The sequence below is a fragment of the Bubalus kerabau genome, chromosome 2 (genome assembly GCF_029407905.1).
Source record: "Bubalus kerabau isolate K-KA32 ecotype Philippines breed swamp buffalo chromosome 2, PCC_UOA_SB_1v2, whole genome shotgun sequence".
NCBI classification, from domain to species: domain Eukaryota; kingdom Metazoa; phylum Chordata; class Mammalia; order Artiodactyla; family Bovidae; genus Bubalus; species Bubalus kerabau.
In genome coordinates, this window is record NC_073625.1 from 117063060 (window position 1) to 117089627 (window position 26568).

General features: G+C 39.3%; 1 protein-coding gene across 2 annotated transcripts in view; it reads right to left on the minus strand.

The window, feature by feature from the left end:
• The window catches only part of TFRC (transferrin receptor), a 29653-nt gene extending 3361 nt beyond the window's left edge, over window positions 1-26292 (minus strand). The window contains exons 1-18 of one of the 2 annotated variants that reach the window (XM_055568540.1): window positions 26231-26292; window positions 19630-19688; window positions 18902-19112; window positions 18200-18410; window positions 16759-16908; window positions 16278-16386; window positions 13700-13813; window positions 10449-10547; window positions 9940-10079; window positions 8127-8284; window positions 7293-7412; window positions 5647-5732; window positions 5368-5431; window positions 4350-4417; window positions 3542-3600; window positions 3238-3319; window positions 1481-1702; window positions 242-382 (exon numbers count right to left, since the gene is read on the minus strand). In XM_055568540.1, coding sequence (XP_055424515.1) covers window positions 242-382; window positions 1481-1702; window positions 3238-3319; window positions 3542-3600; window positions 4350-4417; window positions 5368-5431; window positions 5647-5732; window positions 7293-7412; window positions 8127-8284; window positions 9940-10079; window positions 10449-10547; window positions 13700-13813; window positions 16278-16386; window positions 16759-16908; window positions 18200-18410; window positions 18902-19112; window positions 19630-19665 — 2070 coding nt within the window. In that variant the 5' untranslated portion in view covers window positions 19666-19688; window positions 26231-26292. Of the gene's footprint in view, window positions 1-241; window positions 383-1480; window positions 1703-3237; window positions 3320-3541; window positions 3601-4349; window positions 4418-5367; window positions 5432-5646; window positions 5733-7292; window positions 7413-8126; window positions 8285-9939; window positions 10080-10448; window positions 10548-13699; window positions 13814-16277; window positions 16387-16758; window positions 16909-18199; window positions 18411-18901; window positions 19113-19629; window positions 19689-26132; window positions 26152-26230 lie in introns of those variants that run through there. The other variant, XM_055568541.1, reaches the window with a different exon arrangement.
• Between the last annotated feature and the right edge of the window lie 276 nt (window positions 26293-26568).

The window sequence follows — 26568 nt, forward strand, 5'->3', positions numbered from 1 at the left end:
CATTACTGATCCTTTCTTTAAAATGATTTCAGAGCCTAAAAAAACTAATACTAGGTCAAATGTCTTCTGTATTTTCAGTTTAGATATACTAGCTTTAGATCTTTTTTAAAATTTGTGATGAATTCTAAAGCAGGAAAGGATTCCAGGCTCCTAGAATTATAAAATCTACTTTTTAGAAAAATAAGATTTACCAATTAGACATGAACAAACTTGAATTCCTCCTTTTCTAAGGATTACTTACTTTCATGATACGGTCATTGATTTCCCTCATCACAGATCTGTCTGTTTTCTCAGCATTCTTATAATCCGTAGTTAGTCTAGATGTAGCACGGAAGAAGTCTCCACGAGCAGAATACAGCCACTGCATATTCAGACCCATATCCTGAAACAGAAAGACATGAAAGTCACTATTAGACGTTATATTTCTAAGGGTGTTATTCTACATACCTTTCTAAATTTAGGTGTAGTAACTGAAATGATCCTGATAAAAGGGGGTGAGACTCACAAACAAGCTCAAGTCAGCAAAAGCTGCTGCTGCTGCTAAGTCGCTTCAGTCATGTCTGACTCTGTGCAACCCCATAGAGAGCAGCCCACCAGGCTCTGCCATCCCTGGGATTCTCCAGGCAAGAACACTGGAGTGGGTTGCCATTTCCTTCTCCATTGCGTGAAAGTGAAAAGTGAAAGTGAAGTCACTCAGTCGCGACCGACTTGTAGCGACCCCATGGAATGCAGCCTCCATCCATGGGATTTTCTAGGCAAGAGTACTGGAGTGTCTTGCCATTGCCTTCTCCGCAGCAGAAGCTAGATATAAGCATATTGTACACAAGGTTCCAGGCTCTATAAGCTAAGTAACGTACTCATATTTAAGCTCAGCAAATAGTACTATTATCCATTCTTACGTCCCAGTTTCTGATCAGTTACAATTAGTTTCAAGTTTCAAGAAAGCCAATCCTTATAATTAAGATTCGGTTATCAGTGATTTACTTTATTTAAGGGATCTGTTGAATTGACTTCTGGTACTATAAAAGCCAGTCATTAATATTAATTTGGTTTTATCAAAACTTTGAATATTCGACACAAAGGATCAACACTAAATAAACCCACTGGCTAAGTGCCTCTCTCCACCCATGTGATCTCTGAAAAGTATTTGTGGCCCAAACTCAAAAGTTCATAGTTGAGATCTTCATATGGTTTACATCCAGCCTCTTTATGGGGTGCTAGGAATACATGAATGAGAGAATTGTTTCAGATGAATGAGGTAACACTGTTGTAGATTCTGAAACACCTGCTGTGGTCTGTCCTATGTACTGCAGTCTCTAGGCTTCCTCTCAAGTGAGTTACGGATTCTACGCAAAATTATACTTCAGTACACTTTAAAACATACTTTGGCTACCTGTCCTGCTCCCCAGGAATAGCTAAACAGTATTCTTCAAACTGTTTGATACTTCACCACTAGGAACCTGATTTAATTAGTGCTTACCCTTATGTCTGCTCTGAATAGGTTCATTTCCTTCACAAACCGAAGTATTTCGTCATTATACATCTCGTAGTTCAGGTTCAGCTCAACCCCATGGGTAAGTTTAATCACAAGCTGACCGGCCACTTCTGCTGCTGCACGTGCCACTTTGTTCAACTGAGGAACTTCTCTGTTCAGTGTCTCATAGGTGTCCATGGGAGTGCCTAAATAAGGGTAATCTGTGTCCTGGGAAACAAAGGTGGGTTATAAGACTAGGAGTTTCACATTCTAGTTTCCCCCATCAAGGTAACAGTAACTATAATTCTTCCTTTGCTTCTAATATATTCCTACTCCAACTTTATCTCCTATCCACTACTTTAAGAAGATGCTGCTTTTGCTTGTTCCTCTGAACCTAACCTACTCCTGGAATGATTTTACTTTCTCCTAAGCTGTACTGAATCCCTGTTCTATCACATCACAGACCCTGAACGGATTTGTAGCCAGAACAGGTTGTATCCTTGTTCTTGTCTCCCTGTGAAGTTTGGCATGAGGGAAGAGGAGAGCATGCCTGAAATGTACTTTCAATATAAAGTGTTACTTTTAGCCAAAAATTTACCTTCTTTCTCATCATGCAGCTTTCATCCATTCATGCTACCTTTCTGACAAGACACTCACAAGAACTCTCTACTTTCACTGGACAACTTTAGTAACTATTTCTTCAACTCTACCACTGTCCTTGGTGACAATCTCATTGGCAATCCTTTGGTTTGACCTCAGTCCTTAACTTTCAGACTGTACATGCTTATCTGTATGTGTTACATACATATCTGTATAGGTATGTATGTTATTTGTATAGGTATTACCTATACCTCTGAACAGCTTTAAAAAAAAAGACTTCTGAAGGTCAACAGAAATAATCCATAAATTTTCTCAACCCTGGGACCTGACTCTCAGTTCTTCCTAGGGTACTAAATAGACATCATGACCTAATATTTCAATACCATTCATACTGCTGATCTAGCAGAAAGTTAGGGGAATTCCAGCTATGTTAATCTCTAAATCCACATCTTTCATCACTTCCTCACTTTTTCTGTCCTAATCCCAGGCTAAAACACCTAGTGGGAAGAAGTCTAGTAAGGACCTGGCCTCTACTAGGTCAACAATTTGATGCCAAAGTCAACAGTTTCTACCCTGAACCCCTGTACGAACTCTGGGATCTCTTCATACCTTGGAAGAGCCTGCTACAGAGCTGGTTTTTCAACTCCAACACAGAGGCCTTCATCATTTTCAGTCTGCCTGGATTTCAGTGTCTTCTAATTGGCTCTTGTACCAAGCCAATCTTGGTTTTCCAACAACTTGGTCAATTCCAAGTTCTGTCCCTTATAAAGCTCACCTTTTTTGTGTGTGCTTTTATCTATAATCCCTGCCTAAGAAACTAACTAAACATCTTGGGATAAACATCTACAATCATATTTCAACAGGCATCAAGAACAGCATTATCCAGTAGAACTTTGTATGAAGGAAATATTCTATACTTGCACTCTCCAATAGACAGCCTTGTTACTGAAAGTCATCATATATAACTGAAGAAGTTTTAGCAAATAAACTCAAACGCTAACTAAGCTGAGATTAAAATTCTATGTTAAGACTGACAATAAGAAAGATTACAGTAACTGCACATGTATAATTTCTCAATACATACTAAGCATTCCAGGAAACCTGGTCTCAAAACTGACCAAAGAAGATCTAAGATATAATGCTGTAGCATTCTTCAGACTTACCTCACAAAAACAGAAAGAGACTGCTGGGATTCCAGAATATGCAAGGAAAGGGAAAGCAGCATTATCCAAAGAAAGTTTCTGCCTACAAGAAGAGCCAAAAAGTGTCTTTAGAAAGTTTTCTAAAGAACAGATTATGCTACATGTACCCCTATCCTACCCTCAAGTAAATTCTTAAACTGAATCTTTCCAGGTACAGGTAAACTCAATGCGAGGTTATTTTTAAACCTCTAATGGACATAGTAGGTGCTATTTATTGAGTGACCCTGCTTTCCTGTTAGCTATTCATTGACCTTTCTCAACTTACACTTTGCTGATCCAGTTGCTGTCCCGATACAGAGACAGCCCATTAAGTGGATGTTTCACCTGTAAAATAAATTATGATTAAAATGAATTTTAATCATAAAATTCTGGATTTTATTTAATAAAATAAATATTAAGTTTATTTATTTATTCTGGATTTATTCATTCAGACTAGTCACTAACATTTTTCTCTATAAACATTTATTTAAAACATTAAATTTTTTTTATTATATCATCTTGAAAAAAATTTCTTTAAACAGTTAAAACAATCCATAATTTCTGAAGTTATTCCTTCTAGGCTTGTGCTGTTAGTTCTTTTAGTTATGAGAAAAAAGTTTTCCTTTTTAACATTTTAAAGGGGGCTTCACCCAGTTTTAACAGTGCTTTCTAGCCTTTATGTCCTGCCTACTATCTTCTTTCTAGTTTCTTCCTCCCAGCACATTTTATACTACTGCAGCCTAACGTGCAAACACATTACTGCCCTGTTGGGAGACCCTACAGTAACTCCCCAGTTTCCCATGGGATCGAGGTCAAGTTCCCTGACCCTTTTTCATCTCCAGCTTTAATCACTCCAATATGTTTTTTCCCTGCTCATTCAAAATTATAGTCATTCATATGTCTGTTTTTATTCAGTGAGTATTTCATCTGGCTTTCTTATTTAAGTCTCAGGTATGGTTTAAGTTCATTTAACCCTTCCTTAACATTCTGACTCTAGACAACCCTCATAGACACCTACAGTTCAATATAAATGTCTGTCATCCTAATATTTTGCCTAACTTTCATTACACTTTGATGATTGAGGATATACTCACATCTTTCATGATTTTCTCAATAAGTGAATACAACAGTGGGCTGGCAGAAACTTTGAAATTGGTAGCACCTGCAAAGAGATGAACATTGCTCCTCCTTTAGTCAAGCAGTTTGCATGCTACTACTTCTACAGCTAAAACTACTTGGCAAACAGGAGGACAATAACCTAATCGATGGCATATACAACTCTCCCTCTTTACAAAGTAGACAAAAAAGTGGTTGAGGAGTCAAGCTCTTTAGTGACTCCTAAACACAAAATTTTACTCAACTGAAGCACTTAGTCCTTGAGTTTGCATATTTAATGTTAACGATTTGTATTTTTGTAACTTTTTGGTTCGCCCATGTTACAGCAGTCATCTATTAGCTATAGCAAGCTTGTTATGTTCAATACATTTTGTGGCAAAGGTAAAATAGCAATAATGACTAATAAAATTTAGTTTAATTGTAACTCCTTCCTTTTTCTTCCCCAAATAGACATTTCATTACTCTCCACTTCATCCACTGGCTACATCTGTATTTTTAATAACACCAGACTCTTTCAGAAGTTTGATTATCTTATATTTCTATCCATGAAGTCACAATCCAGCAAGTTGTGAATTTGTCTCCAGAAGTACCATTCTATTGGTATGATTTATTTCCTCCTGGTCCAAAGTAGATAACTAGTGGTTCTCAAACTTTAGTGCATCATAAGCACTTGTTAGAACACTTTGCTAGATGGTATGGTCCAGATTCTGGTTCAAAAGGTCTAGGGGTAGGGCCTGAAATTTTGCATTTCTCACAGTTCCCAGGTGATCCTGATGGTGCTGATCTGGGACCACGTCAAGAAGCACTGCTCTAGGCAAGGCAATCCACACCCATGTAACTTAATGCATTATTTAAGAGAAAGCTATGTCCATCTTTTGATCTGGCTATGTCCAATGTAGACTGTAAAAAATAACAAGTGCTGCTTTAGAAAGCTTTCTTCTTCTATAAGTAGTTTATAAATTTATCATGAAAAGATACTAAAGAAAAGACACTTACCAACAACAGCTTTATCCAGATTAATATAAGTGAAAGCCTTTAAATGCAATGAGGAAAGGTATCCCTGGAAAAGGAAAAATACGAATGTACTAGAATGTATTAATCCAATTATCACCGACAGAGCTATCATTAGGGATTTCTGTTTAAGTTTGGATTTTATTGAAACTAAAAGTTAAAAAATGATATAAACAAATCTAAAAGAGCATGGTGTTTGGAAGACAGCTTAAGCAATTACAAGTGGGAGGCCCATTCTGGGTATGGATGAGATATAGATAATACCTCTAGCCATTCAGTGGCACCAACGGCTCCAAAGTCTCCACCACTCCAGCTGGCAAAGACAATGCTTCTGCTGGGTTTAAACTGACCTAAGAGACAACAAAAAGTTAGTTCTATCTTGGAAAAGGTTACAGGTTGGTAACTGACTTAAGATGCATCAGAAATTTCAGATTACAGACTACAGATTCAAAACTATTTCTTTTCCTTTTGAGGCCCCAAGTGAAAAGAACCAAAAGAAATACAAATAAATTTTAAAATAGGAGATCATTTGCAAATAAGACCTTAAGTATACAGTAAGGACCAGCTTACTAGACCTCACTCCTACATTCCATTCTTTGAGTCCCATAACTTCCAGACCAAGAGCTATTTGAAATCACAACCGAAGTATCTTCTTTGAAAACCATTTGCCTAGAAGTCACTTAAAATACCAGATTACTTTAAAAACAAATGTTTGAGATAGAATTAAAACTCACAAATTTAAGTTTAGGAAAGAGTGAGTTTTCAGAAAAATTAATGATAGTTCCTTTGGGGCTTTTATGGGCCACTACCCTCCACTCCACTCCTCCCCCTCCCCTGGGTACATCTTTTTCTGCATTAATTTACTTTTATTTATGACTTAAGCACTGCAACTTGCCCTAGGACCCAAAGATTCAAGATTTGTGATGGGGGTTTGCATGTGTGGGTGGGTCGATATAAAAGAGTGGCAAGTACCATGTGACAAAGTCTTGAAAGTGAGCCTTTCTTACATAAACATATTATATACTATATAATATACTTATAAATCAAATATTCTATATTTTATTTATAAAGTTATATATTATCATTCTATAATCAAACTATAGAACATAGTGCAGAGGTATGACACTGCTTGCTTTCAAACAGATTCCTTAGGGACCATGTTAGATTTGCTGTATCATTCTGGATATGTCAAAGAGAATTTAGGGCCTGATACAATGCTTTTCAGTGTCTCAAAGAAACTCATGATTCCCAGTACGATGAAGACGCTGCACAGAAAACTGTTTCAAAGTCAAAGGCAGATACAACAAAAGACAACCTACTTTGTACTTAAGAATTCAGGGTCTAGGGATTCCCTGGTGGCTCAGTGGTAAAGAATCCGCCTGCCAATGCAGGAGATTCGGGTTCAATCTCTGGTCTAGGAAGCTCCCACATGCTGCAGAGCAGCTAAGCTTGTGTGCCACAACTATTGAGCCCGCAATCTAGAGCCCAGGAGCCGCAACTACTGAGCTCATGTGCTGCGGCTACTGAAGCCCCAGGTCCTAGGGCCTGTGCTTTGCAACAAGAGAAGCCACGGCAATAGGAAGCCTACACACCTCAACAAAGAGTAGCCCCCACTTGTCTCAAATAGAGTAAGCCTGTGCAGCAATGAAGACCCAGCACAGCCAAAAATAAATAAACTTTAAGGAATGTTTATGTAACAAAGGCTTACTTTTAAGCCTTTCTCCCATGGTACTTGCCACTCTTATACCCACCCACCCACACATACAAACCCCCATGACATTCTTGAATCTTTGGGTCCGAGGGCCCAGCACAAGTGAACCATAAGAACATAGGCAAAAGTGAGCAAAGCATATTATAACATTTAGAAGCACAGTACATAGATGCTCAAGTTCTCAAAATTTGTACTCTACCTTTTAAGACCATATTGGAAAGTATCCGGGCAAGTGTCAATAGCAGACTTGTTCCTACACTGGACTTTGCAGCTCCAGGACCCCAGGCATCCCTCTGGGCCCCTACTATAACATAGCGATCTTAATAAAAAAAAATAAAAAAAAAAAAAAGATAAATTATTCAAACAGCTTTTAAACTGTTTTCTAATAGTGAAGTCTAGAATAAGCACATTAGTAGAAGGGTAAAAAATGTAGTATATGTAGTAAGGGTAAGAGATCCTTACTTCAGATCTGACTTAGGACTCCAGGGATTAAACATTCATACAACAATACTAATCTCTTTTTTCTACATTACTAATTAAGGTTACTCACTGCCTACTTATTTGTGCTCGCTAATTGTCTAGTAAGCACTGAAGTCCAAGGGCTTTCCTTTCCAAATGGTATGACTATTTGATAGCAAACAGATATAGTGGCAAACTCCAGCCTGCGTGCCCATTCATTAATATTGTCCATGGCTGTGTTCATGCTGCAGTGGCAAAGTTGAAGAGTTGCAATGGAGACTATTTGGCCTACAACATGTTTATTATTTGCCCCCTTAAGAAGAAATTTGCTTACCTCTGGTCTATTTAATAACTTAAAAAGAGATTTCCTAGGCACAATGGTCAGTTCAACAAGTTAACTTTCTAGGCTGTTATTACCTCCTACTAAAGCTGACACTTGAACAGTTAGTTCACTTTAGGACAGATATGGTTTAGCATTTCAAGAAACCAAGCCCAGTCAGCGTTCCTGCCCTCCCTCCCACTAGCCACTTCTTTAGTGAGGAAAACCAAACAAAAAGTCCCCAAGGATCTTTACCTGGTTCTTCAAAGCCCTTAATAACTCCAAAGACGTTAAAAATTCTTATCTCCTTCAGCACATTGTTCACGCTAAGTTTCACATTCTTATCCTGTGAGGATACCAGCTTACATGAAGAGTCTGTTCCCCAAATACGAGGACAGTCTCCTTCCATATTTCTAGAAGCAGAAAGTAGAGATCAGAGTTCTGAGTTACTGTTAACTTCCTCACGGTTTACAAAATCAGTGACTTTCGAGGTCAAGAGGACAAATAGAACACACAAAATTACTCGCTAGTGACCAAATACTTGTGTTTTACTCTGATCTGTAGGCAGTCATTTGAAAAGTATGAGTTGCTTCCTAGTTTAATGAATTTTTTAAAAAATTACCTATCCCACCTGATGTATGTGTTTCTGCCAGAGAATAGCTATAATTTACATTTTAAATAGACTCCAAGATGGATTAAAAATGAAGTCCGTATCTATAAAGGTGCATTAATACATTCTCATGTTTCCTAACTCTCCACTAACAAGGCAAGTGAAAGTGAGAGCCGCTCAGTCGTGTCCAACTCTTTGAGACCCCATGGACTATATCTATACAGTCCATGGAACTCTCTAGGACAGAATACTGGAGTGGGTAGCCTTTCCCTTTCCAGGGGATCTTCCCAACCCAGGGATCAAACACAGGTCTCCCGCATTGCAGGCGGATTCTTTACCAGCTGAGTCACAAGAAAAGCCCAACAAGGCAAGTATGCATTCTTATTTCAGTTATGAAATAATACTCTCATGCTGCTATAGTTAGGTTAGATAGCTTCCCCCTTCTGATTCCGCATGTGTTATCCAAATGACTGCTCAAAAGGGCTTACTTACATAAATAAGTCAAAACATTATTAACCCCCCAGTACGCAAGAACAAGATAAGGGGCTGGCTTCACAGATTAGGAAAGGCTTGTAGATAGTAGGAAGAAGTAGCTGATTCTAAGTTTGGTTTTAGTCAAAAAGAATCACCTATTACAAAAACCTATTAGACACATTATTAATAGTCATATATTAAGTCCTTGCATGTAGATGGCTCTTCATTTGATATCAGTAATCCTGCTAAGTAGAATACACTTCAGCTATACAATTATGTCAAACATCACCAATGTGGTTAGAGTAACTTATTCTATGTCACATAGCAAATAAATACTCACATGAACGTTTGAAAATAGACTAACATCCCCTGCCAATACAAGAGGATATATCCAGATCAAGATAAAAATTAATGACATGTACTCTAACCAGCCTGGTTTCTATTTTTAAACAGAAATACTAGTACACTAGGGAGGATATCCAGAAGGGCTAATTATGACTATAAAGCATCTGGGAAACTGTCATGAAAACTGAGGATATTCAATCTATAGACAAAGAAACAAATCATTGTGTTGCTAAAAAAGAAAGTCCAGAACTAATGGATATTCCAAGGAATAAGATTTCAGCCCAATACAAATTCTAACAGATCTTCTCCAATAACTGAATGTTGCCATAGGTAACAAAATGCTTTAACCACAGGAAGTACTCAAGCAGAAGGTATGCCAACAATATTACACAAGAAATTCACTGGGTGGACTGAACAAGGTCTCTTCAAGTTTAACGAATCGAATGTCTATTAACATCACTTTATAGAGGAAAAATTTCATTTTTATATACATCAAGTTAACAGCTAACCATCCCCCAAACACCCAACATGTGGAAAATTACAGCCAATTGTTTTAAGATTTTATCAAATCAACAGATTATTATTTCTCCCTAATCATAAAACTTGACCCTGCAAGATGGCTTTCAAATAAGAACTTACTGAAATAGCTTTTCTGCACCGGCTCTGGTAATTGTTTGGACAGGTATGTTGGGCAATCCTGATGACTGAGATGGTGGAAATTGAGTGTGATTAAAAGAAGGGAATCCAGGTGTGTAAGGGTCACCTGTTCCCAGATGAGCCTAGTGAAACAAAAGAGTAATTAGCTCACACATTTATTCAAGAAATCCCTATAAGATTCAAATTCTGTATGAGGTTATAACCTACATTTATAGTCTGAAAGTCTGAGTGGCTCTATAATATATGACTTTTGTTTTTATATGGCATATGTCAAATTCTTAATTCAAGGTACTATTGGTAAAGTATTTTTAGCAATAAGTAATAATTAGGTTTCAAAGTCATGTAATTGATCTTCTCACTTACTGCTAAAATTCTCCAAGGGCAAAAAAAGTATTTGAGAAAGGCATAGTTCTATTGCTATTAATGTAGATGGAACCCAGCAACAATTTGTAGAACCCAGTAACTTATTTAGTCAAGAAATAAAAACTCACATGTCCAAAAACTGGAAGATTTGCATTAACAATGGGAAATTTACTGTAGTCCATGTATATCAAGACACCAATTGCATTTAAACTTTCAGCATTTGCCACCTAAAGAAAAACACATAAAGCTCAGAAAATGAAGATCTAATCAACAAAAATTAAAAGAATACATACTGAACATATACTGAAAGACAAAGGGCTACAGCAGACTACACCAATACTTCCAACATTTCAATAGCTAACATGGATAGGAAAAAATACTTGCCTTAAAATTTAACTTTTTTAAAGAAATTAACTGAAATTTTTACAAGATAATTGTAGATTCATTTGTAGCTTTAAGAAATAATAGAGATCCACTGTAAACTTTGCCCAGTTTTCTTTCAAAGTCTGCAGAACTAACAGCCTGAATACTAACATTGATACAATACAATCTACATATATTATTCAGACTTCCCCAGTTTTACTTGCACTCATTCATGTGTTTGTACGTTTTAAGTTCTAAACAATCCATCAAAATACCAAACAATTAGTCTTAACACCACAAAGATTCTTCCAGTTGCCATTTGTTTTCACCCTCAACTTTTGGCAACCACTAACCTCGCTTCCATTTCTAAAACGTTGTTATTTCAAAAATGTTATATACTCCAAAAGCTAAACATAGAGTTACCATACGACCCAGCAATCTCACTCCTAGGTAGACACACAAGATAATCAAAAATATCTATTCACCTAAAATATATAAATGATTGTTTATTGTAGCATTATTCATAAAATCAGAAAGTAGACATGGCCTAAATGTCTGTCAACTGACAAGTAAACAAGCAAAATGTGGTATATCCTTACATCAAATACTATTCAGTCAGAAAAAGAAATGAAGCACTGATTAATGGTACAACGTGGATGAACCTTGAAAACATTATGCACGTGAAAAGAAGCCAGTCAAAAGAGGCAAAATATTGTATGATTCTGCTCATATAAAATGTCCAGAAGAGGCAAATCCATAGCAACAGAGTAGATTAGTGATTGCCAGGAACTAGAAGGAGGGAAGAATGGGGAGTAACTGAAAATGGTATAGAGTATCTTTAGGATATAATGAAAATATTCTGGAATTAGATCATGATGGTAGTTGCACAACCTGTATATATACTAAAAACTGAATAGTATACTTTAAAGAGTGAATTTTATGGTATATGGATTATACATCAATTTAAAAAGTAAAAAACACTTCCACTCCAATGTGGTTGCACAATAAAGCTTAACTAACTCTTAAAGACTAGAGATCTCTTCAAGAAAATTAGAGATACCAAGGGAACATTTCATGCAAAGATGGGCTCAATAAAGGACAGAAATGGTATGGACCTAACAGAAGCAGAAGATATTAAGAAGAGATGGCAAGAATACACAGAAGAACTGTACAAAGAAGATCTTCACGACCCAGATAATCACGATGGTGTGATCACTGACCTAGAGCCAGACATCCTGGAATGTGAAGTCAAGTGGGCCTTAGGAAGCATCACTACGAACAAAGCTAGTGGAGGTGATGGAATTGCAGTTCAGCTATTTCAAATCCTGAAAGATGATGCTGTGAAAGTGCTGCACTCAATATGTCAGCAAATTTGGAAAACTCAGCAGTGGCCACAGGACTGGAAGAGGTCAGTGTTCATTCCAATCCCAAAGAAAGGCAATGCCAAAGAATGCTCAAACTACCGCACAATTGCACTCATCTCACACGCTAGTAAAGTAATGCTCAAAATTCTCCAAGCCAGGCTTAAGCAATACGTGAACCGTGAACTTCCAGATGTTCAAGCTGGTTTTAGAAAAGGCAGAGGAACCAGAGATCAAATTGCCAACATCCGCTGGATCATGGGAAAAGGAAGAGAGTTCCAGAAGAACATCTATTTCTGCTTTATTGACTATGCCAAAGCCTTTGACTGTGTGGATCACAATAGACTGTGGAAAATTCTGAAAGAGATGGGAATACCAGATCACCTGATCTGCCTCTTGAGAAATTTGTATGCAGGTCAGGAAACAACAGTTAGAATTGGACATGGAACAACAGACTGGTTCCAAATAGGAAAAGGAGTACGTCAAGGCTGTATATTGTCACCCTGCTTATTTAACTTCTATGCAGAGTACATCATGAGAAATGCTGGGCTGGAAGAAGCACAAGCTGGAATCAAGATTGCTGGGAGAAATATCAATAACCTCAGATATGCAGATGACACCACCCTTATGGCAGAAAGTGAAGAGGAACTCAAAAGCCTCTTGATGAAAGTGAAAGAGGAGAGTGAAAAAGTTGGCTTAAAGCTCAACATTCAGAAAACCAATATCATGGCATGGTATCTGGTCCCATCACTTCATGGGAAATAGATGGGGAAACAGTGGAAAACGTGTCAGATTTTATTTTTTTGGGCTCCAAAATCACTGTAGATGGTGATTGCAGCCATGAAAGTAAAAGACGCTTACTCCTTGGAAGAAAAGTTATGACCAACCTAGACAACATATTGAAAAGCAGAGACATTACTTTGCCAACAAAGGTCCGTCTAGTCAAAGCTATGGTTTTTCCAGTGGTCATGTATGGATGTGAGAGTTGGACTGTGAAGAAAGCTGAGCGCCGAAGAATTGATGCTTTTGAAATGTGGTATTGGAGAAGACTCTTGAGAGTCCCTTGGACTACAAGGAGATCCAACCAGTCCATTCTAGAGGAGATCAGCCCTGGGATTTCTTTGGAGGGAATGATGCTGAAGCTGAAACTCCAGTACTTTGGCCACCTCATGTGAAGAGTTGACTCATTGGAAAGGACTCTGATGCTGGGAGGGATTGGGGGCAGGAGGAGAAGGGGACGACAGAGGATGAGATGGCTGGATGGCATCACTGACTCGATGGACGTGAGTCTGAGTGAACTCCAGGAGTTGGTGATGGACAGGGAGGCCTGGCGTGCTGCGATTCATGGGGTTGCAAAGAGTCGGACATGACTGAGCGACTGAACTGACTGAACTGAACTCTTAAACAGAATTCAAAATATAAATAATAAAAACCCTTCCAAGACAACCACTGTCTTTCCATTCTAAGCCCTTGTATAGGTGACTTTTAATTTTCCTTTTTATAAAAGTTATAATTATATACATTAATATATATATATATATAGAGAATGTATGTGTGTGTGTGTGTGTGTGTGTATACACATAAACCTTGGTTTTATATATATATATAACTTGGTTACACAAACACAATTTAAATATTTAATAACTCATACTCACCTTTTCAGCAAAACTGATTTTTCCAGCTCTTACAATCACTAAAGATCCATTCACAGGCATATTTAAATCCTCAAAGTCTTGTTTAGTGCCAAAATTAGCATGGACCAGTTTGCCCTAGGATAAAGACATTAGATTCAATGAGCATTATGGTATTAGAACAATGACAGAGTCTGCTGAAAGCTGAGCGCAGAAAAATTGATGCTTTTGAACTGTGGTGTTGGAGAAGACTCTTGAGAGTCCCTTGGACTGCAAGGTGATCCAACCAGTCCATTCTGAAGGAGATCAGCCCTGGGATTTCTTTGGAAGGAATGATGCTAAAGCTGAAACTCCAGTACTTTGGCCACCTGATGTGAAGAGCTGACTCATTTGAAAAGACCCTGATGCTGGGAGAGATTGAGGGCAGGAAGAGAAGGGGACGACAGAGGATGAGATGGTTGGATGGCATCACCGACTCAATGGCCATGGGTTTGGGTTAACTCCGGGATTTGGTGATGGACAGGGAGGCCTGGCATGCAGTTCACGGGGTCGCAAAGAATCAGACACAACTGAGCGACTGAACTGAACTAAATATTCATATCTTTCATTATCTTACGATACCTTTCATTTAATTAACATTGACTATTTATGTTAATTTACATTGCTTCAGATATTTTGGGGAAAGAGAAAGGATAATAAAATATGCTTAAGCGAAGAGATATCTGTCATAATGTTCCTACACTTGAACTGCAGATAACCAAGGACATAAGAATTAACTGAAAGCTGTGATAATAAATCCATCCAAAAGTTGTTTTAGAATAAACTAAACTTGCAGAGATCAACTTTTAGATGTTTATGTAAGTTGTCATCATAATGCTCCTAAACTATCAGTTCAGGTGAATGTTCAGATGAATGGCTATAAACTGACATTAGCAACCAAATATCTAAACACAGATAGCATTCAGGTGAACCAATTCTCTCCATTCTTTAACAGAACAACCTACTGAGAGAGTTAATTCTTAGGTTCATAAGGTGTCCAAGGCCCCCAAGGAGGAGAAAGGGGTCTCTTGAGCAGGAGAAAAGGACATTTTTTTCTACATTCCTTAGTCTTAGTCACAGAAAATGTTTTTCCCAGAGCTAATGATTACACGTTAGGGGACGACAGAGGATGAGATGGCTGGATGGCATCACTGACTCGATGGACGTGAGTCTGAGTGAACTCCAGGGGTTGGTGATGGACAGGGAGGCCTGGCGTGCTGTGATTCATGGGGTCGCAAAGAGTTGGACAGGACTGAGCAACTGAACTGAATGATTACACAACAAAGCTCATCTTGCTCAAGGGTATATTTTTCCTTAAGCTCTGTATCTTGGTTATATTGTTACATTAAGACTTATGTTATGGGAATGGGTCTGGTAAGACCTTTCTATTGTTAGTTCTAACCTTGTTAATTTAAGATGTATGTTGTGGGAGTGGGTCTGGTAAACACATATAAGGCCTTGATACACTAGTGAGTGGGGGCGCTCTGTCGTCTTCTGATGTCTATGTCAGTAGCTTTGTCTGTCCCTTTTCACTGTCATAAAACTTCTGCCACACAAAAGGTCTTGAGTGATCAAGCCTGGTCCCTGGTCCCGAAGCTAAATCTTCAGAGATCACGAATCCAACATTGTTGACTGTAAACTATCACTACCTACCTCCAAAACACTGACTTGTGGGTAGCCAGTGAAAGTGATACAGCACAGGCAACCAGGAAGACAGAGAAGAACCATAAAACTTCATTTGGCTCAGAAGACAATCTTCAGATAAGACTCTGGCATATAAATATGTGGTTTTTAACCTAAAAAACCTAGATAGATCTAGCTAGCTATTTTTCAACTTCTATAGTAGTTTGGCCAAAGTTGCCTAAATTTTAAAAGATCAAGCATTTCAAGCATCAAACTAACATTAGACTCCAGCTAAGACGGTTATTTACATCTGCCTCCACATAAGGGTGAATCTGATACATGAATTCATTCAGTAAATCCTAGCATGTGTCAGGCACTGTCCGAGGCTCTGTGACATAGCAGAAAATGAAACTAACCCCTAGCCCTTTGTGTAGCTTACGTGCTAGTGTGGAAACAAGTGAATAATGTCAGGCTCTGTACTTACAGGGTAAGGAGAAGGGACTGGAGGAAGGCCATTTTTGATAAGATAATCAAAGAAGACTTCCCTAGGGAGGTAATACTGGAGAAGAGACTCCACTGCAATGGGAGGGAAGAAGCCATGCTGATATTTAAGGGAGGAGTGGGACAGACAAAGAGAAAGGCAATCTATAAAGGCCTTGCGGTGGGAGCATGTTTGAGTTAGAGTGTTTGAGGAACAGCAGGGAAGCGAGAGTGGCCACAGCAGAGTGAGTGAAGAGCAGAGCAGCAGAATTACTTAGGGCCTTGCCAACCAAGCTGAGGACTCAGGATTTTAACTGTGACATAGGAGGGATGAGAACAAAAATATCCCATGACCAGCTACATTTTACAAGTAAACTTATACTAAGAACAGGAAAAGACAATGAGTTTTTGAGCTATTCAACAGGGGAAAAAGTCTCATGCATGGCTTTGCCTTACTCACAGTAACGGTCGCAGCCTTACTATATGCCACGTAACCCTCAGGACTCTCCACTGAGTATGCCTGACTGCCATTACCGCTTGTACTCACTATAGACACCGAGTTTTGAGAACTGTGGGGGGAAAAAAAAAGGTTAAGGGAAAATGAAGTGAAGGTATCTTTGAGAAAAAAATTAAATGGATTTAATACATTTAGCATTTGACACACATTATTTATTTTGAAGGTCTTTGCTATAATTAGGGCTTCCCTGGTGGCTCAGATGGTAAAGAGTCCACCTGGAATGCAGGAACCCAGGTTCAATCCCTAGGTCGGGAAGATCCTATCAGGCAAGATGTGAAGTTACCCATTCCAGTAATCTTGCCTGGAGAATTCCATGGACAGAGGAACCCGGTGGGCTACAATCCATAGGGTCACAAAGAGACAATAATTAGCACACCTGAGAATAGCTAATTCTATAAAATGAGGTTACCATCTTTCAACATACCTGCCTTTGACCTGAATCTTAATAAAATGTTCATCATGCCAGACTTTGCTGAGTTTATAGTCCTGTAATTGATTTTCAATGAAAAAAGCCAAACTGGTATCTTTTTCAGATCCAGCCTCACGTGGGACATAAGAATTTTCATTCAGCATCCTGGAGGGGAAAAAACTCACTGTTAAATGAACTAAAGTTTAACTTAAACACTGAACTCAAATATCAAGCAAGTTGTCTTAAAAGCATAACTCAATAAAATAACTGTGACCCAAAATTCTGGATTAACCAGAAAGAGACAAGCTTAGAAGAAAAAAAAAAAGCATCTATATTTGAAGGAATTAAACCTCTTTATCTACTGTAAAGCCTCATCCCTATATATCTGCTTAGGGTAATTTTAGGGGAAAAGAGTAGTTTCCATAAGATCTGCTCTAAGCGAAATGAAAGACAGTGTTACTGTTGGTGAATTCAAGACATACAGCTTCAATTTCACTTCTTGAAGCATTCTGAATATCCCAGAAGCAAAACCCCTCTTCGTTTTGATATCTCATGACTCTTTGTAAATATACACATCACATGAGTTATATAATCTTTTTTGAGACTATAGCCTCACCCTCACTTTATCCATAATGCCTAGTGTACAGTACACACAAAAATATTCACCAGAAGAAGTAAAAATGCCAAGATTTCTCATTTAAGACCAAAAGAATTATTGTCCCATTGAAACTATTCGGGGTTAACAAAAGGTAAAAGATGAGCACCCCTTGCTTACTGCAACTAAACAAAGCCCATGCACGCAGCAATGAAGACCCAGTGCAGCCAAAAAAAGAAAAGTCTAAAGATAGAAACCTGAAGGACACTTCTTAGGGTATGGGTTGAGTAAGAACCAGAAGAAATCAAGAAATACTTGAGACTTGGGCTGTCGGTTAGTCCTGAGCTAGAGGATGAAAAAAGCTGCTGATTCCTTTATGGATAGTAGCAGGGCTCGGCATGACTTACAGGGGGATGAGATGGAAAATCAGAGAAGAACAAAGTCTGACAGCAAGCAACAGGCTACAAAGAACCATATGACAAAAAAACCAAAAGCCTATGAATTTTCTTTAAAAAAAAAAAAAAAAAAAAAGAGGGGTGGGGAGAGAATCTGCCTGCAATGCGGGAGACCCGAGTTCGATCCCTGGGTTGGAAAGATCCCCTGGAGAAGGGAATGGCTACCCACTCTAGTATTCTTGCCTCAAGAATTCCACAGACAGAGAAGCCTGGTGGGCTACAATCCGTGAGGTCGCAAAGAGTGGACATGACTGAGCAACTGACACTTTCACTACCCTTTAACTGAAAATGTCTCGCCTATTCTAAACAGCTTTTCCTCTAGACTATCACCCTTGTTTTATTCCATTGCACCTAATAGTATTTGCTTAGGCACTGAGGTTGAACTTGTGAAGCAGCTCAGGCTTACTTGATGGCCCTGGCAAAGTCTACGGCATCCAGTTTTTCTGACAACACTGATTTGAGGTCTGCCCAGAATATGCGAGGTACTCCAGGGAGTTGCTCTTCTGATTCGAAAGTTTCTGTCTCCTCTGGGCACGAAGGCTGTGTTCCTTCCTGTTTCCCACAATCACCTTGTGGTTCCACACGTTTACAATAGCCCAAGTAGCCAATCATAAATCCTAAGGATAAAAAGTTTCAGAGCTGAATTCAAAGAATTTCATTTATACTCCGTTCCTGCAAGAATTGTTAATATTTTCAAATGCTGGCATTAATTAAACTGTAAGGCATCTGAAAGTAAATAACACGCCTCAGATTTGTCTATTTTAAACCATTCAATCTCTTATATAATAATTTCATTTTAAACAGTTAGCTTTTCAAAGCAAAGGTAACTTTTCTTCCCAGAAGCCTTCTGTGAATCCTCAGGTCCAGCATCTATGCTACAAATATCCTGTGCAAATTTCTAGTGTAACATTTGCACATTACACTGAAATGATCCCTGTGTTGCTCTTCTCCCACCAGGCTAACCTCAAAGGCAGGTGTAAAATCTTAGGCATCACTGTATTCCTAGTATCTTGCACAACGCACTACATAAATGTTTGCTGAGCTGGATGAACAAACTTCCTAGAGTTGACAACAAGGAATTTTTAAAGTTTTGAATGGCTGTTCTTACCAATCAAGAAAAAGATGATTACAGCAATGATCCCATAGCAGATGTATCCATTTAACCTTTTCGGTTTTGCGATACTGGTTTGGTTACCCCTCATGTTACTGTCAACATTTTCTTCTTCATCTGCAGCTAATTTCATCTCCACATGACTGTTATCACCATCTACTTGCCGAGCCAGACTAAACCTGGTATATGACAATGGTTCTCCACCAAACTGAGATTAAAAAAAAAAAAGAAAGCATTATGAAGGAGAAGAAAGGGAACTGGGACATTTAAAGGAAGCTTGATCAGGTGCTATTGGGCTATTACTATGACTTGCTGTACATTCTCAAGGAAAATCTTTTCAAGATAGCACACTTCCTTGTGCCCAGTTCTGTCAATAGCAGAAGAGGGCTGGTTCATACACTGGCCTTCATCTCATTCAGCCTTTTCATTCAGTTTCTGTTATGTCTACTGATAGACATTTTGACCAGTGGTTTCTTTAGTTTATCTGAACTACCTGACTATCTCTTCACTATGCCCTGAAACTTCTTATATGATTTTCCATAATTAACTCTACTCAAGACTGAATATAACCTTCCTTTGTGAGATCTATTACACCTCAAGACAAACATAAATGAGTAACTGATGATAGCTTTGGGTATTTTTTCTTGCTTATTGGGTGAAAAGCATCCTCATATGCTTCAGACTCTTGCAAACTGGTGACAGAGAAATACATCTTAAAATCATACCAAGTTTGAGAATGCTGATCTGGCTTGATCCATCATTCTGAGCTGCCACACAGAAGAGCCTAGACACAAAACAGAGAATTAGCATAATGAAATATCTAAGAGTCAGATGCGACTTCACTTTCACGCACTGGAGAAGGAAATGGCAACCCACTCCGGTGTTCTTGCCTGCAGAATCCCAGGGATGGCAGAGCCTGGTGGCTGCTGTCTATGGGGTTGCACAGAGTCGGATATGACTGAAGCAACACAGCAGCAGCCGCAACACAGATACCACTGTATTAGACTAGTGAGGACTTTCCATTAAGTATTATATGTCGTTTACTTTTAAATATATTATCACCTTTCTAGAAAGGATCTTTAACCAAGATAGTTTAACAAGACAACTAAATTTAGGGTGATCCTTGACTAGCTACTGAATTGAGGGGGGGATGAGGTGGGTTGAGGACAACCTGAAGGATATTATTGGGAGAAGTAAGAAATTTGAATACAGACTATATCCTAGACAACAGTATTGTACCAATATTAGATTCAGAATTGTAATATGGTACTGCATTTTTTGGAGGACTATGTCCTTGTTAGGAGATTAATGCCAATGATTTTAAGCATGAAGTATCGTGATGTCTGTCACTTACTTTCAAATAGTTCACTTTAACTGAATTTACTAGACAAAGAAAAGGGACAAATACAAAAGACAATAGACTGGCACCTGAAAAAAAAAAAAAAAAAAAAAAAACCTAACAAGAGTAAAATTAAGCCAAAGACTGGTTATGCTACACAAATCGGTAATAATCATGCCAATAGAAAAGGACAGAAAACCCGATCTTTCTGATTAAATGAACAATTTCTAACAAATGATTTGATAGATCTTTGATGTAAAAAGAATAGATAAAAGAAAAGCACAGAGTATGCTATTTTACAGATGAAAAGGCCAATTATTTGAGACCTTAAGTGACTTGTTCAAGGTTGAAAACTGATCACCTAAAAATGAGGTCCAACAGCTTTCTATAAAACTGGTTTTACAGAGAGCATGTTCTCATCTCCAGAAATTTAAGAAATTACTTTTAACTTTTTTCAAAGCAAACTATGCCTCTGTAACCAAGAGTCTTAAAAGTTAAAGCACAGGTATTAAATGAAATCTAGATTTTTCTAATTAATTTGGTTTGAGTGCATCTAGATGCTTGAAAGTATGTTGAGATGTATAAAAAGACATTTATTTCACACTATTTTAAAGCTTTTCCTCTAAAAGTATACTCATAGCACATTTAACACCCACACAGCAAAAAGCAAGATGTGATATATATGTAAATTGCAAAACAAAGAAACTATACAAACTGGCATTAGAAAAGTCTCCTATCAAACTCTATTAACAAAAAAAAAATTTTAATCCTCAAGCTTTAAAGACCAGAGCCAACAAGCAAAAGTTCATACTCTTAGAAGCACAATCTCACCCCATCTGGTACAAAAAGCTTATCACTATCAAGGCACTCAACTGTATAAACCCAATCACTAGAGCCAGAACTGGAAAGCCCCACCCTGAACCAATTTTAATCACCCTTTTCTAGGAAAAAACAGCTTACCAGCTTAATATTCATCTGACTCAGCCACTCCTCAAGGTTTCTAGTTTTAAATGAATTTTAAGACTAAAGTGACAACACATTCAAATAAGTGATCTACATAAAAGGTATAAATAAACAATGAGGAGATTGAGTGCAAGTCGAAAGAAACAGATATTAATAGCACATGTCATGATTTTGCATAGTTAAAATATATTTTTTACTGAGCAAACAGATACACTATTTCTATTTCAATCCCCAGACACAAAATTAAGACTGTAACATAAAAGAAATCAAGTCAGGAGGAAAAAAAGTGTGACCTAGGTAATTCTCATTTTTTTAATTAACTTATTTTTTATTGAAGGATAATTGCTGTACAGAATTTTGCTGTTTTCTGTCAAACCTCAACATGAATCAGCCATAGGTATACATATACCCTCTCCCTTTTGAAACTCCCTCCCATCTCCCTCCCCATCCCACCCCTCTAGGTTGATACAGAGTCCCTGTTTGAGTTTCCTGAGCCATACAGCAAATTCCAGTTGCCTATCTATTTTACATATGGTAATGTAAGTTTCCATGGTACTCTTTCCATACATCTCACCCTCTCCTCCCCTCTCCCCATGTCCGTAAGTCTGTTCTCTGTCTGTTTCTCCATCGTTGCCCTGTAAATAAATTCTTCAGTACCATTCTTCTAGATTCCATATATATGTGTTAGAATATGATATTTATCTTTCTCTTTCTGATTCACTTCACTCTATATAATAGGTTCTAGGTTCATCCACCTCATTAGAACTGACTCAAATGCATTCCTTTTTATGGCTGAGTAATATTCCATCATGTGTGTGTACTACAACTTCTTTATCCATTCATCTGTCCACGGACCTCTAGGTTGCTTCTATGTTCTAGCTACTATAAATAGTGCTGCAATGAACAATGGGACACTTGTGTCTTTTTCAATTTTAGGAGTGGAACTGCTGGGTCACATGGTGGTTTTATTGCTAATTTTTTAAGGAATATCCATACTGTCTTCCATAGTGGCTGTATCAATTTACATTCTCACCAACAGTGCAAGAGTGTTCCCTTGTCTCCACACCCTCGGTAATTCTCATTTTAACTCCATCATTTAAGCCCACATCTGTGAAGAACACAATTCTATTCAAATTTTCATTCTATCTAAAATGATATCCACAAAGGCTCTTCCTAAAGTTTTACCCATAACAAAATTGAGTCATTCTTTCAAAATAATTTCACCCATTAGTAAAGCTTTCTATTTAAAAGAATGCTTGATGTTTTTTCTAACTGAAATGTGCTCTAAAAGCATGGGAGAAAAACTTTTCATACCAACCTATAAACAAGTAGTTCACAAGACTAAATACATAAGCCAAACAACTCTTGCTTAGCTTATTTCAAGATGTCACCGTCAGTGCTAACAATCTATTACAAAAGACAACCCAAAATCACCTTGATTTTCATTTATATTAGCTTCTTGTGTATCCTTGGTGTTCTCAATGATAACTGGGAAAAATATTCAGTTTCTCACACTAATGAAAATTCAGGTAAGCAAAATCAGAGCCCCACATGTTTTGAACATGAAATGGAAGGAAGAAATGTTTTAAACTGAGCCATGGGATGGAAGACAGAAGGCAGGCAAAGGTAATAGCTAGACAACAGTCCCAAGCTTCTTTCAAATTCAAATCATCTTATTCCTCCTTTCTTGATATATGGCATTAATTTTCTATTTAATTTTTTTAAATGGTAATTATCTTGAGGTCTTATGCTACTCTGGGATGTCTTAAAAATCATAGGTCTGTACAAAATATATATAGCTAATGAGATTAGGTACCAAAATACACTTTCACCTACATAGAAAACATATTCAAAGCCACTACTCCACTTTACCTGAAATAAAAATAAGACACGTTTTTTTAATACCGACAACCCCATTTCAATTTAGAAAACAAGCCACAGTTTCAAGTCCTTGGAGCTCACATAAATGAAGTTTCTCTGCTTCTCTGTTCTAGAGACCTTCACCACCTAATAACTTCACTGCCCTCTACCTTCTCCAGAATGAGACAAAATCCAGCCCCCACCTGTACCCACTAACATTCTTCATCTGTTCTTAAAGTCCTACCCATTTCTTCCCGGATCAGCTCAAGGGCCATCTCTATGAAGCCTTCTCTGACTGATTTCTCTATCCCACAAAATTTGATGTGGAATTATGTGGTAATCAACAAAGTAAAGATAACTTAATTTTTTAACAGTACCAGGGCATGCTAAATGTACATGAGGTTTGCATTTCATATACTTTGGAAATTATATGAAAAGGAGTATAATGAAAACCTTGGATGTGGAATCTTCCCATCCTTGCTACTACTTTTGGTTTATCCTGAAATCACTGGGCAAAGCTTGGGTAGGTAAGAAATTTTTAAAAGTAGAAAAACCTTAACCTTTACCTGGCAGAGCTCCAAGATGTCAAGTAATTGGTTATAGAAACCCATTTTGTAAACAGTTTCCCAAGACACTTATGCATTTGCAGGTGAAAATGAAAAGATTACAGGAACTTACAAAACTGCATGGCCCTTAGAACACATAGCTTGTGTATACCCAGAATGATTTATAAAGAGACGGCTGGTCAAGGTTTTTACTAGCTTTAAGAGTCTAACTTTATGAGCCTAAAATGAAAAAGTAGTGGAAGGAATCAAAGAAAACAAAGCAAAATGTTCATTCTTATTTAGCTTTCTGAGAAAATGATTGCTCAAGGTGAAGGTCAGGACCACTTGAAGTCCCTGCAGTCTATCTGTGCAGTGGTCATCTGAGAGAGCAGACAGAAGGGGCACACACAAGAGTTCTAAAAGACCTCAGAGAGTCATTTTAAAGAGCTTTCAATTGTTGTCTGATTCAAGGTGAACTGGGAGCTTTCTTCATTACAAATAGCTACGTAATCAAAGGCAAGTAAATACCACTCCTTAGGGCAGAGTTAGCTGAGTTGTTCGCTATCCAACAGTCTTCCGCACAGGCTAGGTTCACCACCACCATTACTTAACAAGAACATTCCATCAAAGACAAGTTGAAGGGTACTATGCTACATATAGACTTTTGGAAAACATTTCATATCAATGACAGTTGTTAATTCTGGATTTTGTGTAACATATTGAGTCTATTACAGTCCCAAATTGAGAAAAACAACAACAAAAACAGTCAATCCTAAAGGAAGTCAATCCTGAACGTTCATTGGAAAGACTGACGCTGAAGCTTCAATACTTTGGCCACCCAATGCGAAGAGCCAACTTGGAAGACCCTGATGCTGGGAAAGTCTGAGGGCAGGAGAAGGGGGTGACAGAGGATGAGATGGTTGGGTGGCATCACCGACTCAATGGACATGGGTTTACGTAAACTCCAGGAGATGGTGAAGGAAGGACAGGGAAGCCTGGGGTCCTGCAGTCCATGGAGTGGCAAAGAGTCAGACATGACTTAGCAACTGTCTGAACAACAATAATCCAAAACTGAGGGAAAAAACCAAAGCAAAACAAAAAACCTCACAGGACCAGTCAGTACTTTAGAGAGCCTAACCTTAATTTTCAAAGCAGAAAAATCAGGGAGGGAATTCCCTGGCAGTCCAGTGGTTATCTGGACTTCCACCGCAAGGGGCACAGGTTTCAGCCCTGGCCTGGGGAACTAAGATCCCATTAAAAATAAAACAAAACAGAAAACCACTTCTGGAAATCACCTTAAATGTCTTGGTCAATAAGGTCAAATTCCCCAGCTCAGGGACAATGGAATCAGCATCTAGTATTCCAAACTCCTATCTAAGCCTCGAATAAAGGTTATCAGGTGTCCAAATACTTCTGTAACAGGATAACTATCTCATCGTTCAACCTTCTTACCAGAAAAAGCACTAGCAATCAATTTCCTTGGCATACCCCGTCACCACAATCTGGCCTATGGCAAAATGTTAACCTGGGTCAAGTCACAACTGGCCCACCCGCCCCATTACTAGCCTACAAAGCTGTCCACTACCAACAGTGATACAATGGGCTTCTAAGGCGTTTTATATCGTCAAGCACAGCCCTTTGATACCACATCGCTAATTTCCTGAAGGCAAAAGCAGATTCCAATCCAAATAGCTTTTACTTGGCCCCTAGACCATAGCTTTCACAAAGTAGAAGTCTTATTCCTAAGGTCTCCCATCTGTTAGTGAGAAGAGCCTAGCAATCCGAATACTCGTAAATATGAACACCTGCGGGATTCAGTAGGCTTAGAAAAACTGAGAACCCACACACAAGGCCAACAGGCAGCGCCGAAAGATCAGGTTGTACTAGAGTTCAAATATACAGCTTACAGAAACCCTTGTCTACATGCCCAGGACACAGTCGTAATGCAGTCGAGGACAGCTTTGTCCCTTTCAACAATGAGACCACGGCCCCGGCGGGCCCCGAGGAATCCAAGGGCTACGAGCTCAAGGTCATCCACGCACCCCGACAGCCGTTCCCTGGGAATACTTCCTGAAAGGGCCACGTGCTTCCCGCAGAGTGGCTCAGCGCTGCGGCAGCGTGGCTGACGCCTCGCTCCCGGGCCTGCAGCCTACGGCTGTCCCAAGAGTGCCTGCATCTTCTCAGGGCGAGCTAATGAGGACAAGGGATCCGGGTGACCTGGGAAGCCGGGAGCAAAATAGCAGGGCGTAGAACGACAGTGGAACACCCCTCATCTCGCCCTCAGGACCCTAACAGAACCTATTCGCAGGATTGGGGGCCGAGGGGCGGAGGGCACCGGTAAGGGAAAGGTCGGGCAGCCCGTCCCGCAGCGCCGCTGCACCCCGCTTGCACCTGCAGCCTGGCTCCGCTCCCCGCCACAGCCCCTTTCCCGCCGCCACGCGGGCTACGTTCCCGCCCTCCAACCCGGAGGCGCTGCAGCCTCCCGGCGCCCCGCGCGGCTACCCAGGCTGCTGGACCGCACCGAGGAGGGTCGCACCCAAGCCCGCTCCGAGCAGCCCCCCGCAAGCTGAGGGGAGGGTAGGAGAGTCGGCGGGATTCTAGCAGCCGCGTGTCACTCACAGAAGCGCCTCCCCGTCCGCTGCTTCCCTGCCCGCCACCAGTCTTTGCCGACACTCTCTGGTGGGATAACCACCCCCAACCTGCAGTTTATAGTTTGGTCCCGCCCTCTCCTTGCGTCACTTCCTATATCACGTACACCTTCAGAGGCGCTCGGGAAAAAGACAGCCTGGGGCTAGGAGTGGGCAGGCAGTCGGATGGGGTCCCTCTGCTGGAGCGCGGGACCGAGGTCGGAGGGAAAAGGCGCGAGACTGCAAGTGCAGGAGGGGTTGGGCGAGTGGTGTACTAACTTCCTCCTCGCGTCCTCAGTGGCGCGCAGCCGCAGCCCTGCCTCCCGGAGC